The sequence below is a fragment of the Martes martes genome (assembly GCF_963455335.1).
Source record: "Martes martes genome assembly, chromosome: 1".
In the NCBI taxonomy this organism is placed as follows: Eukaryota; Metazoa; Chordata; class Mammalia; order Carnivora; family Mustelidae; genus Martes; species Martes martes.
In genome coordinates, this window is record NC_137888.1 from 213,849,734 (window position 1) to 213,867,220 (window position 17,487).

A 17,487-nucleotide genomic window follows, 5' to 3' on the forward strand; every position below is an offset into this window, starting at 1 on the left:
CCGTCTTGCTAGCAGCTGCTCCCCAGATGCAGGGGAGACTTCCGGGGTCTACCAACACTTCACGGGGTACAGCCCTGGGAAGACCAGAGGGAGTGCAGGGGCCCATCCAGAGGACCTGCTGCTCCCCCTGCCTGGATCTCCTTCTAGAATGTTCTCCATAAACCAACAAACACAGATGGCCTTTTCCTGTCAGACAGATGATGGCCCACAGCCACTGTTTATACCCTGCCTTTTCTCCAGGACACCTTTTCGGGGAATGCCCTACCTGAGAACTCAAGGAGCCGCTCACCCTTTTTCGTGGCTGTATAGTATTCCAACGTCCAGCTGGTTCATCGCATGTGTGGGCTCTTAGGTTGTTTCCAATCTTCTACATGCCCAAGGATCCTCTACACCCTAAAATTAATACCATTAAGGCTTGCGTGAAGCCCTAACTTCACTTCCCTCACCTGACTCTGCTAACAGCCACAACCTCCACGTTACTGGAGAACAAGATGGGCTCCTGTTCTTTTTGTCCAGCTCTCTTTACCCCCTGCCATGGGTGCCAGTCCACGTTCTTTAAAATGTGGATTGTGATTTTTCAAAAAACCACTCAGCCTTCCCTTAGCAGCCGGCCCCTCCCACCGAATGTTTCCGCTTGTTCACAGGCTCCGCCCCCTGCGTCTTCCCAGCCTCACCTGCAGGGACGGACACCACAGACAATGCCCGGTGTCAGTCACCGACCACCCTAGCACAGAACGGCCATTTGGCAGAGGCAACAACTAGAGTCAGGCTACCCTGGCGAGAGCACAAAGCCAACGGACGCCCTAGTCCCCCAAGCACCCCGCTGAGGACAAGACAACTCCATTCTGCTGGAAATCGGGCAGGGGACGGCCCTGGTGGGGGCACGGAGTGCAGGTTCATGGTGCTGCACACACTCCATCCTGCGTCTGTCGGGCACGCACTCAGACCTCCGAGGGGCCCCAGGCCGACACGCCCAGCTCTGGGCCCCACTCCCAACGAGCATTCCCCACCGGCCACTTGTGCTCTGATCTGTGCTGGGACACGGAGGGCACGGACGCCCTGGAGCCCAACACCGGTCACAGCGAAGGTGTACACATCACGGCGGGACCCACAGCCATCGGAACGCCAGAGAGCCCCCACTGGGAGCTCCAACAGCGGAGTGACTGCTGCAGAGCGACAGGTCCAAAGCCACATGCCACCCTCCGCCCGGCAGCACCAGAGCAGCCGTTCGGCATGGCCAGCGACCAACGGGCCTCTTCCCAGAACAATCGGGCCAGCAGGCACTTGGGCCCACAAAGCGTTAAACATCCCCGACGGGGGCAGAAACCCAGCCGAGGAGCCCACATGCACTCGTGATGGCTCACAGACGCCGCGGCCCCCCGTTTCTGCGGTAATTACCAGCGCTGCAGCGAGAGACAGAACAAACCAGTTCATTAGGAAATCCGCTGGAAGCTCTCAGAAGCGCTTCATAAACAGAACAATTAGGCGCACGGCTCCCAGGGCTCCCCTCAGCCCTTGACTGCAGGCTGCCCCCACCACCTCCCCCCTGCAGATCCCACAGCCAGCCAGGCGGCCAAGGTCCCTGGCCCTGGACCCAGCCCGATGCAGCCCCCAGGAGGCCCGGGCTCCAGCATCACCCTCCTCCCCTTTCTCCATGAAGGAAGCCTCCTCCGTGTGTCGCTGTCCTCTCTGGGGCCCACAGGTGTGACCCTGCCCACCAGGACGGCTCGGATGGTCCTGCCCGTCCGCAGCCGGGGCCCTCCCACCTCCCATTCCGGACAGACGGCAATGGCGAGCGTGACGATATAAAGCAGGCACTAGGTGCTCGGTGCCAGGTGCCTACACGAGCACTCCCACAACACTTACAAAGGCCAGAGAGGAGGACACCACATGCAGTGGAACCCACGGGAAGGCCGACAGGCCTGGGGTCCCTCCGGAGCTACTGTGTGACTGTGACGACCCGCCAGCATGAGAAAGGACAGAGCGACAGGACGCTCCAGGGAAGGAGTGAGGGGCAAACACACTTCACACAGCAATTTGCCGCGAGCCCCAAGCACCTGGCTGCCAAGCGCCGTAAATCACAAGTTCGGCGAGGCGTCGGGGCAGGTGCACGGCCGGACCTCCAGCCCGGTTGGGTTGCGGCTCCCCGCCTGCTGCCACCTCCACTTGGGCTCCTGGGCCATCGCTTCCCAAAACAGAAGGCACACGATCTGAACAACTCGGTTCCCATTTTACAGGAACAAAGGCCAGTGGGCCTCCCCCGGTGTGTTGGGCATCTGGGGGGCCAAGGGCCCTCTCCCCTCTTCCACACTTGGCAGAAGGCCCCTCCCTGGCAGATGCCTCTGGGGTGGGGGGGGGGGCTGGTGATAAGCTCCCAGGGAAGCAAAGCTCTCGGCAGGCGCCAGCTCAGACAGCCGGCAGAAAATCAGTTAAGTGCACCCGGGCTCCTGGCCCAGCAAACGGGGCTTTCATTCTCTCTCGCTCTGTTTAATCTGCAGTCAACTTCTGCACCTGCCTCGTGGAGGAGCCTGGGATGTCGGCACCACCTAGATGAGGAAAAGAGCCCCTGGTCTGGCTTTGCCCTGCGCCACCCACCACGGAAGCAACCGGGATTGTGCAGAGCTAATCCAACACAGTGTGCAGCCTTGTAGGGCGACTTCAAGTTCACACCAAGAAAGAGTGGTGCGTGCACGTTTCCTTTCTCTGTGAGAAACTGGCGCATCCCTCTGATGTCCCCGATTGTAATCCCACTACAAAGCCTGCCCATGTGAGCACAGGAAATTCTGTTCTCGGAAATGGAGCACAGGCCTCAGGAGGCAACTCCCACCACCCCAGTCTAGCCCTGGACCCCCCACCAGGAGGCGGCCGCCAGCCTGGAGAGACACCCCCGGGGTGGGACTGGGACGGGTATGCTCCAAAACTGTCAACGGGCACCCGCCTCCCAGTGGGATGAGGGAAACAGGCAGGGTGTGAACGTTCTGGGCCCCTGCCACCATGACCTTGGCAGTTATTTGACCTCTCCTGCCCTCACAAGGTTACAAAGTTCGGGGTCACCTGGCAGCAGGGAGAAGGAGGGAGGGAGACACACAGGAAAGGAAAGAGTGTGGACTCTGAGGAAGGGTTGTGCTGAGGAAAGCCAGTGCTTAAAACAAAGCAGCAGCAGCAAGTGACCTGGGGCTAGGCTGGCCCCACACTTGCTCTGCACCAGGCCCTGTAGCTTCCTAGGGTCCCCGGGCCCCTGCACCCCGCCCCACCTCTCACCCTCTCCCTGGGGGCCCAGCTCACTCCTGGTGCTTCCTAAGCACACAGCAGGTGCTCAGCCTGCATGTGACCCCGAGCTCCCCTTGCTCCCCATGTGGCGGGGGAGAACGGAAGCCGGGCTGGAGTGGCCTGGTTTGGACCTGCTGGCTCATCTGTTTCTAAAACAAACCAAAAAACCACCCTACCATGGGCAACAGCAGCCAGAACCTTCTGCCTCGAGGGGCTGCAGGGCATTCACGGAAGAAACCCCCAGCAGGAAGGGCAAGGGTGATCACGTCTCCCTCCCCTGAAGACCTACACTTGCTCGTAAGAAAAAAAAAGTTGCATAAAGAAAACCGAAACATATTGAGAGGGTATGTTTTTAAGGAACCAAACTGCACTACACGGAGCTAACATCCACCGTCTGGGCACCCCCCCACCCCGCACACATGTAGAGTGGGGTTACACGTATGTCACTCAAACTGCAGGGCCCCCCCTCCCCCCTGCTGGGGGGTGGAGCTGGCAGGAAGTCCCCCCCCCACCATGTCCTGTCATCACTGCCCCCTCCTAGGAGTCCCAGCCTTGACCTTTGGGCCCTCAGTGGTCTCTGCTCACCCCATCCCCCAGCTGGCTTCTCCCTAATTATGTAAAACCCCGGGGTCGATCTCCCTCCATCCACCCCTGCTCCAGATGGAGGCCCAGGGCCGGGCCCAGGAGACTGATAGCTCTGGAAGCAATGGTTTTCATCTGCTGCTGTGCCCCGGTGACGGGGCTGTGGGATTCAGACACTGTGGCAGGAGTCTGGGACAACGGAAGAGGCAGCGTCTTCCTGCCCTTCCCACCCCAGTGCAGGCCTGGGAGGGTGCGGGCAGCTGTGTGCTTCTCCTCTTGCACACCGACGGCTCACGAAGGCTAATGCCAGCAAAGCGGCTCAGAAAGGAGAACCATGGAAGAAAGCAAACACCAGAATACACATCGAGTCGGCAGTGAACCCCGGGCGGCTCAGCCTCATGCTGGCTTCGGAGGGCAGGGGGGTGCTACGGTGTAAATACCGACAAGGGAAGGCCAGGCCAGAGAGCCGACCCTGGGTGCGAGGCCCCGAGGAGCTCCCTCTGAGGGCTCTGGCAAGAGGATGCAGCCGGGCGGCTTCCTCTGGCCCATAGGGGAGACTGCCACCCAGGGCCTGAGCCCCCTACTCCCGGGCGGGAAGTCTACAGGTGGACGGCAGCAGCACACTGGCCATTTGGCCGGACCTGCTGGTCGACTATGGCCACCAGCACCCTCACAGGCCCACCCAGAGGCTATGGAGGCAGCGGCCATGGTACTGGGTGTGGCAGTCAGGACCGGGGGCCATGCTTAAGAGAGCGGACCCTCTGATACCAGAGACTCTGGGGGCTGGGAAAGCATGCTAGAGGCAACTGGTGGGCCCTCACTGGCCTAAGCCAGGGCTAGCACCTGAGCCTGCCCATGCCATCGGTCCTCCAGGCCAGTGGCAGCGCACCTTCCCTGCCACGACAAAAACACAACTATGTTCAGTTCTGCAGGCCAGGCGGTCTCTGGAACAGCTACCCAAGTCTGCTGCTGCAGGAAAATGCAGACAAAGACACCTTGTCAATGAACGGGTATGGCTGTGTGCCAATAAAACTTTATTTATGAACAAGAACTCCGAGTTTCATTTTAAGTGACATGTTACATGTTCTTCTCGGGATTCTTTTGCACAACTCTTTAAAAACATAAAAATCATTCTCAGGGGGCGCCTGGGTGACTCAGTGGGTTAAAGCCTCTGCCTTTGGCTCAGGTCATGATCTCAAGGTCCTGGGATCAAGCCCCATATCGGACTCTCTGCTCAGCGAGAAGCGTGCTTCTCCCCCTCTCTCTGCCTGCCTCTCCTCCTGCTTGTGATCTCAGTCTGTCAAATAAAGGAATAAAATCTTTATTTAAAAAATCATTCTCAGGTTGTGGACCACACGAAGACAGCCTGCCAAATGTGGCCTGTGGCCTGCTGACCCTGCTCTAGAAGGACAAAGAACACGAACACCTGAAATTCGGAGGCCGGCCAAGTGCAAGAATTTGGCAACAATGGGCCAGCCCAGAGGGAGTGTGACCGAAAAGGGACAAGGGGCACGGTGAGGGGATGGCGGGTCTTCCTGAGAGCCTGAAGATGGCAAAGAACCAAATTGAAAGTCTCTAAGATCTGGAAAGTGGTTGGGGCGCCTGGGTGGCTCAGTCGATTAAGCATCTGCATCAGGCTCAGGTCATGATCCTGGGGTCCTGGGATGGAGTCCCATGTCGGGTGCCTGCTTCTCCCTCTGACCCTCCCCCATGCTGGTACTCTCTCAAATAAATAAAATCTGTAAAAAATAAATTTAAAAATCTGGAAAGCAGAAACACTCTCCCTGGGTTCTGAGGAAGGTGTGCAAAGGAACCGGCCCCGGCACAGATGGGGGTGGGCAGCTGGGCCAGCAGAGAGAAGCCCTTGCTTAGGTAAAGCACCCTAGGGTCCTCCCCAACCCCACTTGCTGTCCCCTAAAACACAGCCAAGGACCCAGCAGGTCCCTGAGAATTACGCGACCTCAACCATCTTCCTGCCCCTCCCAGGGCCTGCCTCCGACACGCCTAAGCTGTCATCGGCGAGGCCAGGCGCCTTCACTGCGTCTCCGGCCTGGACAACTTATGAGGCAGCAGTGCTAGCGAGAGGCAGAAATCGTCGCCCCGTCCCACCACCGAAAAGCCTGTGGGCTGCCCTCCAGGACTGCATGGACGGATGCCCCATGGCCAATGGTCACTCCCGCTGAACCCCGTGCCTTCCTGCCCCAGGGGTCGGGGCGGCTGGGGTGGCTCTGCGAGGTAGCCCGGCACGGGGCCTGGCCACGCGCCCAGACCCGGCTGGCGCGGAGCACTGCATGCCACTCGCGCAGTAATTTCACGCTACGCCGCCCGGCGATGTAAGCGCGGAGGCCCAATCTAAGGCAGCACTTCCCAAATGTCACTTGTTTGTGAACACATGGCTGAACCCCAAATTGCTTTTACTATCTGGGCAGTCCCTGCCGGCCCCAGTGCAGTTCCGGCACCGACGGCACCTCCAGGACAAGCCTGAGATCCTGTCCAGAGCTTACAACTCAATCGCAGCTCCCACCGCGGCCGGGGCCCTTGGCGCGCACATGGGCCCCGTGGAATTCTCTGTGCGCTGTCTCACCGTTCACAGTGCCCCCACAGTCACGTGAACAAAACCACATGCTCCGGGACAGCCCATTGTTCCTTTAGGTCAAAAGAAAAAGTTCTGATGTTCCCACCCCTTCTCTTTCGGCGAAGCCCGGTGTCTCTGCCAAAGACGGCCCCCCGGGAGAAGAATCCCAGCACTCCCACCCCGAGTGCCTCTCCAGTCTCTGTCCTGCAAAGCCCGGTTCCTGTTCTGAACTGTGCTGACACGGCGAAGCTGGAGAACCGGGTAGTTAGAAACATAAAAGGTGAGCCCCTCCGTCCACACCTGCGCTGCCCACCAGCGGCAGGACGCAAGCCAGCTGTGTGAGCTTCAGTCCAGTCTGCACGCTCGAAATGTAAAAACAAATAGGAAACGCTCACTTTAATGACATATTTGGTTTAACCTGATCTATGCAAACACATCGGCTACGTAACCCGCACGAACCTTGTATCTGTAGCGATATTTCACGTCCCTGGTGACGCACCGAGCCTTGGACGTGGCGTGTGTTACACCCACAGCTCAAGGCCACTACCCCAAACGTGGCCAGCGGCCTCCTTGCTGATCCCCATGGGGGTCACTGCTGCTGGGTCTTGTGAGAAACCCTCCAACTGCCGTGGTCCTGGGCGCTGACTCGGAACTGGCCAAGCGACTCCTCAGAGGAACCCCCAGGCTCCAACTTGGGAGGCAGGCAGGAAGCACCCCGTTTTCACACCACACTGGCCTGGCTGGAGGGAGTACTCCTGTTCCACGCGCCCCAGCACCAGAGAGACGCCGTGACTGGACCTTTCTGCAGTAGAGAGAGGCCAATGGGCTGAAACCCTGGGCCAAAGCCTGAGCCAGTCTGACGGGAAGAGCGCGCCACCTTCTGGGAAGGCTGTGACAGGGGCCCAGGGCCGCAGTGGCAGTCCTGGGAGGAAGACCCTGGTGCCAGCCTGTTCCCACCATCAGCCCCTCCTCGCTGCCTCAAAGCAAGGCCCTCTGAGAACAGAACAACAAACTCCCAAGAAAAGAACCGAGGAGTCCTCTTGTCCGCCAGTGTTCTCCACGGACAAACCAGACACCAGAAGCCCTCGGGCCCAGAGAGCAGGGTCTGGTGGGGAAGAAAGGTCCCCGGCCACAGCTCACAGGCCCCGTGCCTCCTCCCTGCTCGTTCTGGGTGAGGAACGTCCTGGGGATGAGTTCGCTGAGGATCCCAGAATCAGACGCTGGTGGAGAGACCAGGCCCCCCGCCGAGTCTAAGCAGAGGCCACACAGGCCCCGGGAGTGGCCGACCCCCATCGGGACCCTTCCAGCGGTTCCGACGGCGCTCACCTGAGTGGCCACCTTGCCGTAATCGATCCACCGCAGAGTGGCAAAGTTGGTAGATTCTGCACAGTTGAAGCCGTGATTGAATCCGGCATGGTAGCCGTAGGGAAACGTGATCATGAACTCCCCGGCCTCCTGCGTGATCTGGGGAGGGAAGGGCCAACAGGTGAGCAGGGCCAGCAGGTGACGGGCAAGGCCAAGTCAGGAGCGGAGGCTACTGCACAGCTCCCCCACTGAGGTCACAGAGGCCGGAGAAACAGTGCGTTAGCAGGACACAATGTCAAGGTGGGGAGCTCTGCCACGTGAGCTGATGGTTCCAGAGCTGGTCAAGCGGCCTGATCCAGCCTCTGAAACAAGACCCCAAACCAAGGAGCTGGGTGTGAGTGACGGGGGAGAAGGCCCACAAGGACCCCAGAGGGAAGCGTCTATAACCTCCACCCCAAGGCCTGGAGGAAAAGGTGGCAACCCCCCTGCTTCCCCCCTTCCCCCCCAGGTGGCACTGAGCCCATCACCCAAACACTCCAGAAGACACGGGATCCAAAAGAGGGATGACAACTAACGGTGGTCCCTGTCCCAGAACACAAGCAGTGGGGCTGGAGGTCCGATCCACAGATGTGGAAACCGCGGCTACTGGCGTGGGAGTGACTCTGAAGTCCTTGTTTTCCGGGGCTGGGAGTAACCAGTGCCCCGCAGAGGAACAGACCACCGCGGGCAGCCCCCCACCCAGCAATCCCTCCACCGTGAGTTGGGCCTCTCCGTCCCTGAGGAGTCCGTTTCTCTGGTTTCATCGAACGGCTTCATGCGGACTGTGGTCTCGTGTCTGCCTCTGTCCCTTGGTGCGACTTCCAGGTCCTCTGTCCCTTCTGGTTCCTAAAGGGAACCCTGTCGTGCGGGTGTGCTGCGGAGTACTTGCCCGTCCTCCCGCCGACAGACCGCCGGCTGTTTCTGGAGTGGGGCTGCGGTGAGTGTTCGAGAACGCGGTGGGGCCAGTCTCCCCGCAGACACGCGTGCCTGCGTTCCTGCGGGGCCTCCTCGCGGTGGCACGTCTGGGTTTCCAAGAACCTGCCCGATGGTTTTCCGTGGCGGCCCCCCATTCAGCCTCCACCCGGGTCGTGGTGGGGAGTCCCCGTCAACTTTCCTCCTGGCCAGTGTTCGGGGGCGGGTGGGGTCCCTCCCGGTGGGCTCCGGTATCTCCTCATGGTCTCGAACCCCCTTCTCTGAGGCCTACAGGTGCCTCAAACGTCCTTGCGCCAAGTGTCTCCTTTTGCCCCCACTGATCAAGTTGCTCGTCTTTCTGGTGTAGCTTCGTACGGCTTCTCAGGCTCGCTAATCCGCATTTATTTCTCCAGAGAGGTGAGCAGACGTGGCTGGATTCATTTACGTAACAGACAAGAAGTCAGACCCTGCGGGGGTGGGGGGGGAGACTTCCCAAAGCCAACCACGGAGTCAAAAATCAATCAAAACTGACACAGCCTGGAGGAAAGCCAGTCCTTAAGAACACGAAGATATTTTTCTTTTCAAGTAATGAATTGCACCAATCAAGGGAAGTCAGTGTGCATTAAGTTATATTTTTTAAATTCCTGTCCAAGTGACAGGCGTGGGGGGATGAAGCCCATGCATGGCAGGAGATGGTGAGTGGGGGGTGGGGAGAGAACACTCAGTGTCCCCGAGGCCCCAGCAACGCCCCCCCACCCCGCCCTGGGCCCAGCAAGGATTCTCCGGGCCAGCTCCTGCCGCAGGGCTGTGTGAAATGAGTGGCTAATACAATTAAAATGTAGGGATTTTTTTTTTCTTTGAAAACATAATTACTGATTTTCTTATCCTTTCTGAGCTGACCCTGGCTAGCATCATCTCGCTCTCCCACCAAGCCGGCTTGCCTGCTCCCCTCCCCCCGCAGGGTGCAGGCATGAGCGGGGAGCCTCGTGGGCAGGCGTGCGCTGTGGGGGTCCCCGCGGGGGCCTCCCTCTCTTGGACGACTGCTCCCTAAACCAAGGCCTAGAAGCAAAGGGCTCAGGAAGGCCGGCAAGATTCGGTCACAAAACCGACACCCTGGTGGCTTCGTCTTGAGCCCCGGTGTCTGTCCTCTGTGTCACTGCCACCAACACGATCCCCACTGGAAATCAGAAGGCCCTTGGGACGACAGCTAGGCCGTGCAGCCAAGTCAGAAGCAGCGCAGGGACGGCCAGCAGGACACACCAGTCACGGAGGAAAAGCCTGAGCGCGGCTGCTTCCCCGAGCTCCAGCAGGATAAATGAGGAAGTCCGTGGCAGATTACGGAAATACACACTTTTAATTATTAAAAAGCTCTGCTATTGATCTGCTTTTTCTTCTAGAAGTAAATACCATTACAAAGATTTATAAAGGGAGCGCGGGAGTCACTCCCCGCCCCGGGCTGCAAGGAATTCCGATAAGGGGACCCCCGCGGACCCGGTGGGGACATTCATCTGGAGCCTGACACTGGTCCCTGCTGGGCTGGCCTCGGCCTCCGCCCTGCAGGCCTGTGGACAGTTGGGGGCCGGGCTGGCGGGGGGAGGCCGGCCTCTGAGAGCCAGCTGCCCCGGGCCAGGAGGCCACCGCCTTCAGGGGACGTTCAGGCATCTCGTGCACCAAGCACAGTGCCAGGCAGACGGTGATGCAGGAGAGGGGAGGGTGCCCGCCCGCCGACTCCTCGGACAGGCCTCTCTCTCCTAGGAAGCAGCGCCCGGGAGAATGTTCTCCACAACCCACAGGAAAGCAAGTACTTCTTACTTCTGGGAGCAATGCCGGGTCTGTCTGCGAGGTTCCTGGTAACTGGTGGTGTTCAAATCAGGGGCCGAGGGGAGGAGAGGGAAGCAGAGAAACCCGCGTTTCTCAGACCACGTGCGGCTCCCTGACGGACGAGCCCCACGGCTAGAGCGAACCCCCAGTCTGCACGCTAATGCCGTGGGCGATGTGACTGAAATGTCAGAAGCAAATTCCAACCCACTGGCACTCCCAGCAAGGGTGGGCGTGAGGGTCTGGTCGCAGAACCTGTTCCCGTGCCCGACGAATGCTCCTGTAGGGAGACCTGCGGGAACCCGAGTCCCAGGAAGGGCCCCCTCTCCCGGCCTGCCTCCGCTCCCCAGCCCGGAGTCTGCTCCGGCCTCTCTGGAAGGTTCCGAGCAAATCCCTCTGGTCCAGACCAACCTGGGGATGCAGGCCTAGACCCTCCCACCCAGGAGGCTTGTCTGTAGGGAAGGGGCTGCCTGCAGCGGAGAGCGGCTGAGGCCCTGATGAAGGCCTTCCACGGCCGCCCACCTCCCCACCCCAACTCCCCACCTTCAGGCCTCATTCATCACAGCCTTCGCGGGGGACAAGCGGAGCACCCCCCGCCCCGGGGGGCAGTAAACTGAATGAGTTGGCAGTCTTCACACTGCGGGAGCGCCACAGATTTCTTTTCTAAACAGGTATTTGCTCTCGCAAAGGACATCCGCAGTGGGCCATGGGGTGCGGCCAGAGAGCAGGGCTAAGAGTGGGGGTCACGGGCACTGCCCAGCTGTCCTGTGGCTTCCCAGGAAGTCTGTGGGAGCTGTCCCTCCACTGCAATCCCAGCCCCGTAGGACCCTGCAGGGCAGGCGGCCAGCAGCCGCACTGGGCAGGGGACTGGGTGCAGGAGGGGGTGGGAGTTACATAAGGCAAGACTCCACCCGTCTCTCCCCTCTTCCATCCTCACCCCCCACCACAGCAGAGCTGGAGGCTGACTGCCCAGCCAACCTGCCCTTCCCTGGCTTGCCAGTGTTCTCCTAGAACCTTCTGTGGGCTTGAGAAGTCAGTCTCCCAGGACATGGGTGGTCCCCTCAGCCGGGGCCCTAGCCGTCCCTACATACCCGGCTGAACGGGATGCCGTACTTCTTGAGGATGATGGGCGAGATGAGGGTCATCTTGTGCCGCAGGAAAGCATCACAGCCCTGGGAGCTCCCGGGGAAGAACCCTGGAGCAGAAAAGACGGGCATCAGTCCGGCGAGCGGCAGCTGAGCAGGCCTACTGTGGGCAGCATTCGCCTCCCACCAGGCACGGAGCACGGAGCCGCGTGGCCCCCAGGGAACAAAGCGCACAGGAGCCTGCCCAAAGCTGCGTGCTCGGCTGGTGGCAGCGACGGCAACCCTCGGGCCTCCGGTGAGTGAGCCCAGAGCCAGGAGGGGCCATGGCCATCTGCGCAACCGAGTGTGCCCCCAAGTCACAGATGGGGTGTGGGCCAGGGCACAGCTGCACAGGCCACCCCCCTCTGAGCACCCCCCACATAGCACCCGCCACACTGCACGTGCCCAGTCGCTCAGCCAACGTAATGGTGCAGCAGGGGGAGACAGGACACCGAGACGGATGCTCTCAACCCGGGAAGCCGTGGGCAATGCTCCCCACACAGCCACGGCTGCAACCAAGAGGATGAGAGGCCCCCTGTGCAGGCCCCGGAGAGGGAGACCCCGGCTTTCGGCTGACCCTCTGAGGCCCGCAGCGCGGCGGGAAAGGAGCAGAGCAGCCTGACCCCGGCTGACCTTCTGCGACATAGGAGATGGGAGTTCACATCCGGGTATGCTTTCTGTCTCACAGTGCAGACCACACAGCTCGTTTAAATCAAGGTTCGTGAACATACAGAAGTCAGACCATCAGTTCTATCTGCTCAGAAACCGTGTCTGGCTAACGTAGTTCAGGGACCTTTCCCAGTCGCTTATTGGCTGAAGCTCCTATCAACGACGTGTAGGTCTCAAGGTTAAAGCCCCACGATTCCCCGCAAAGGTGCCGGGCTCCTCACCCGAACCATCACTGAGAGGCAGCCAGGAAGGGCTCCCTTCAGGACCGGGCCCTGGACACAGCCAGCCCGGGGACCCTCCCGGGAGCCGACCTAGACCGCAGGCCCCCAGCCTCCAGGCTGGAGCACACCCCCGGGGGCTGGCCAGCTAAAAAGAGGGCACCCTTGCACGTGTGCGTGTGCTGTGTGTGAGCACAGGGCCCTGCCCACACGCCTGCTGGGGGAGGGGGCGGGGGTTGGGAGGCCCGCCGGCAAGGACACGACTGCGACTGTGAGGTTCTAGAAAGTGCGAGGGATTACTGAATCCAACAACTTTCCTTGGTGCTAAAAGCGTTTCAATTAGAGTTATGGCCCCTGCCGCCCGGCCCGCGGCCTCTCTGCAGTCCCTCTTTTTAATGCACAGTTTAAGTGGCTCTCATTAAAGCTCTAATAAAGGCGCACATTTTAAGTGATTAGCACCAATCGCACGCCGACACATTAACGCTCTCTCCGTGGGCTCCGCGACTCTCCCAGCGAGCCCATTTGGAGCTTGGCTATTCATTTTCCATATTCATTGCGAACTCATTCCATCCATCTCAATAATGGAGTCTGTGACGCATGTCCCCCAAAAAGTTTGGAAGGGACACGGAGGAGGGCAGTGACTCACTTGCCCTAGAACCTCTCCCACCCTCCCTCTGAGGAGGGACACAGGGGAAGTGGGAGGCCAGCCCTCCCGCCAACACCACAGCTCCCCACCCTCCCCCAGGGCGGACGGCCCGGTCCCCCTGCCGAGGAGTGACTTCAAGAGTCCACGCTGGTCACAAACAGCGATGGGGTGGCCCCCGCAGGCCTCCAGCTCCTGGCTCGCCCTCTCCCAACCCCGGCACTGAGCGTCCTGCTCGTGCCCAGAAAGCAAACCAGGCCAGATCCGGGGACAGCAGGGCCTCGGAGGCAGGAAGGATGTGGGGAGCAGGCCAAGCTCCAGGGAGAGCGGCCACGGCCCTGAAGGACCTCAGTTCTAGCTTTTCTAGGCGACACTCGGTAGTCCAAAGGCAACACTTTTCTTTTCCGGTAGAAAAGGCACAGAGAGGAAGAACACACTAGGTGTGGCTAGCTGCAAAATCCAGGGGGAAATTAAAAGCAGAGAAGCAGGCAAAGGGGGGTGACGTCAGCCCTGTGGTCACCAGAGGGCACCCATGCAGACCACTCCATGGCACTTTCTTCCGTGGCTGCGGTGGGGTGGGAAGCTCAACAGTGGCCCTCCCAAAGATGGCCACGTCCTGCTCCCCAGAGCCTGGGACTATGTTCTCTTCCATGCAGCAGGGACTCCGCAGATGGGATTAAGTGCAGGACCCTGAGATGGGGGCCCCCGGTGTCACCACAGGGTCTCCATGGAAGTGAGGCAGGGGAGGCCATGTGACCACAGGACTGGGCCACAGGCCAGAGCCGGCGCCTCTGGAGGGAACAGGTCGAGAAGCCTGAACTAGAGCCTCGGGAGAAGCCACTCAGCCCACACCGGGTTCAGTGGGGCCCCTGACCCCCGGACACGAGGAATGAGCCTAGGGGTTAACCTGGGCTCTTTTAGAGCAATTTCGGGTTCACAGCAAGACGGGGAAACTCATGCCGTTTGGAGCCACTGATTGGTGATCTGGGACAACGGCAACAGGAAAAGAAAACGACGGGGAAAAACACTTTTCAACTTGTATTTCAAAATTAATATTTGTATTCTAAATTCATGTTTTAAAAAATACGTCGGGAAAACATTTTAATTTGGTTTTTATTTTAGATCTTAATAAGTAAGAGAAACTGCTCTTGGCTAGGACCGTAAGTGGCATTTCTACAGTGAGAAGCGTGGTCCTGATATGGGGGTTCAGCCCTGCCTGTGAAGACAGAGCCCGGGTTTCTCACATGACAACACCGCCGGCCTCGAGGCTGGGCGAGCCAGGCCTGGGGCTCTGGCCCCACTCTCTGACAAGCCTCCCTCTGTCCTCGTCCTCGGAGAATCAGTGTGCAGCAGGCGTCTGGTGAACAGATGGGCAACTCTGGGGGCAGCTAGCACAGGAGCCCCACTTTCCATCTCCAAAGTCAACCCCGGCAGGGGAAGAGCACAGTGGGCACTCCTTGGGGGAGGCATGAGGAAGGGACAAAGGACAGTGGCAGAACGTTAGGGAGACTGTGCCCATGCTGAGTGATGGCTTCCAGATTTCGTGGCTGCCAGCAGGGAGGGGTCAGGCTGCCTGCCACTGCCACCCAGAGGGTCAGGGTGATGGGATGGGCCCCTGCGCTGTCCTGGCAGCTCCCGGACAACAGGGCCAGATCCCCAACTGCCCCGCCTGCCCGGGGGCTTCCGGCCAATGAGGGCCAGACTCTTGGGGCCAGCGGGGTCTCTTCACACAGTCCCAGGCACTTACAGCCCCCTGCCGTCAGAACAGAGCAGGGCGCCATGGCGGGGAGCAATGTAGGAACCCCACCAGTCCCTTTGTCAGGATGGTCGGGGGCCTCAGCATCACCCGGTAGGGGTGTCTGGCTTGTCTCCGAAGGATGCCATGACCTGAGGGCCTGCCTTTACCCCAAGTGGTCCGTGCCCCTTCTGCAGGCACAGCCCGGGACCCTCTGACAAATTCTGTCAGCCCAAGAAGCCCCCGAGGGGCTGGCCTGGAGGAGCTGCTGGAGGGGCCGTCTGCAGAGGAGCCCGGGAAGCCGGCTGCACACACACAAGCAGCCTGCCGGTCACCATGCAGCTGCGGGGCACGACCGAGGGGGCCCCGCACCAGACTGCTGCTTTTCCAGACCAAACACAGACTGTAAGACCTAGAGGAGGCTGTGACACAGTACCAGGCTCCGGGAGCGAGACAGAAAACACAGCCGCCCTCCCCGGCCTCCCGGAGCCCTCAGTCACATCTGGCAGCTCCGAGCTCACAACCCGGAAAAAAGAGAGTTTAAAGCAATGGCCTCCTGTGCGTCATTCACGAGGTGACCAAACCCACAGCGGGGGCGGGGTGGGGGGGGTAGATCTGATTACGAGTGGGAAAGGAAATGGAAAATCAGACAGTGATGGGTTCCAGCACCCACCACACCCAGAGCTGGAAACTCGCACAGAGAGGGCGACCCAGGAGCACGGGGCTGCCACCCCCCTGCCCCCACCCCTGTCCGCCCGGGGCCCAGCTCCCCACCCGCCCGGGGGCGCAGACACGTACCGATGGCCAGCCGCTCCAGGCGCTTGCCGTGCTCCGGCGGGATGGCATACCTGCGAGAGAAGGGAGGCCGGTCAGACACGGCGGCACATGCGGCCGCCGCGCATCCGAGGGGTCCCGGGGCGGCGGCCACAGCCTCGGAGCAGAACTTAACCGCGGCCGCCGTGGGTGCTGTGAGAAGGGGCGGAGGGCAGCGGGAGGGCGGCAGGGCAGGAACCCACGGAGCCAGCCACAGTCGGCGGCCTCCTCGATGGCCTCCCTGGACACCAGGCTGGACGCGCTCCCCGTTCAGCAGCGCTAAACTTCTATGAAGCTTAAAAAGGCAAACCTAAAAAAGCGAGCCCAGGATCGGAGCTGCGGGGGAGGGGCTGGAGGGCCCCCCGCGCCCCCCACTCCCCCGGACCCCTTGGCAGTCTCCTTGCCTCCCACGCCCCCAGCCCCAGGAGCCTCCCGGGAAGAAGCCTCAGGAGCGAAACACACTTCATCTGTCGCCACTCCCCACGTTGTATTTGTACACATTTTACGTCTGAAAGATTCCTGAAGCCCCGTCAGAAATAAGAAAGACGGAAGGCGGATGTCTGCAAACAGATGAAGCCAGAGGGACGCCCCGCTGACAGCCGCGTGCAGAAGCTGGCGAGCCGGGACGGTGGGGACTCCCCCCCGGAGGGGACAGCCTGGGCAGGGGGTGCCGAGCGGCCCCACCCCAGCTGATGCGCCGCCCCGGACTTGGAGGAAGACGTCCGTGTTCAAGCACAGGCGGGCAGAACCGGGGTGTGGGTCCTTAACGCTGAGCTCAGGCCGTCTCTCTGTCCCAAGGAGGGAGGGACACAGTAACGACTGCATCTCCACAGCTACTACGGCACCCCAAGCCCCGTCGGGGAGAAACTCCAGGACCACGCTTCTCGCCCAGGGGGGATGCTGCTCCCAGGGGGCTCGGGGCCGTGTCTGAGGACATCTGTGATTGTCATAACCACAGGACAAGGTGCTTCCAGTGCAGAGGGGGTGGGTCGGGGTGCTGCTCAGCCCCCACAGTACCCGGGGGCAGCCCACAGACGACCCCACCCCATGTCCACGGTGCCGAGGGGAGAGACCCTGCGTCGGCACACCCCACGTTCTAGAACAAGTCCGATGTGGGGGCGCGTGGCGCAGCACACCCTCCATCCTCCCCTCTCGGTGCGGGAGGCAGGATGGGAAGAGCCGGGGACCGGGAAGCCGGCCCAGACTCTGCAGCTGGCTCAGTCCATTCCAATCAAGAGGGTGATTAGTGCTTTTTAATAAAATAAAAGGGGGCAGGGGCAGGAGATAAGGCAGTCTCTAATCTACCAGGATAAAAATAATTAATTTCTGGGCACACCGCAGGGCCCTGGAGGAGACGGCCCAACACCTTCGATTCTGTGCTCACCGGAGAATTTTCCACCGTCTGAACAAAGACGAGGTGACTCTTCTTTAAACAGCCTTTTATCACTGACGTAAGGATGATAAAAGTTAATCCCAATCCCAAGCACCTTTGTGGGATTAACGTCCCCCCAAACAAGGAAATGAAACGTTCCGGTCCTTGTGGGAAGATGCTGGAGGACGGGAGGAACTAATTTACGGCTCCAAGGCTGTGATGATTAATGCAATATCCCCGGTCTACAATGCTGCTTTCACTTAATTACCGCCTGTAATTGGGAGTTGTAAAGATAAGATTAATTGAATCTGGTGGATGTTAAAAGTTTAATACGTTGGAGCGCGGCTCTTCTGTTATCAGAAAGCACAGGCCGCTGGACGCCGGGCCGGGTGCTCAGAAGAGCGGCCCCTGG

General features: G+C 60.2%; 1 protein-coding gene across 1 annotated transcript in view; it reads right to left on the reverse strand.

The window, feature by feature from the left end:
• KDM4B (lysine demethylase 4B) overlaps nucleotides 1–17,487 on the reverse strand; it is a 133,396-nt gene that overhangs the window by 38,630 nt on the left and 77,279 nt on the right. The window contains 3 exon segments of the mRNA XM_080799416.1: nucleotides 7,754–7,891; nucleotides 11,593–11,696; nucleotides 15,689–15,738. Of these exon segments, the coding sequence (XP_080655542.1) occupies nucleotides 7,754–7,891; nucleotides 11,593–11,696; nucleotides 15,689–15,738 (292 nt within the window).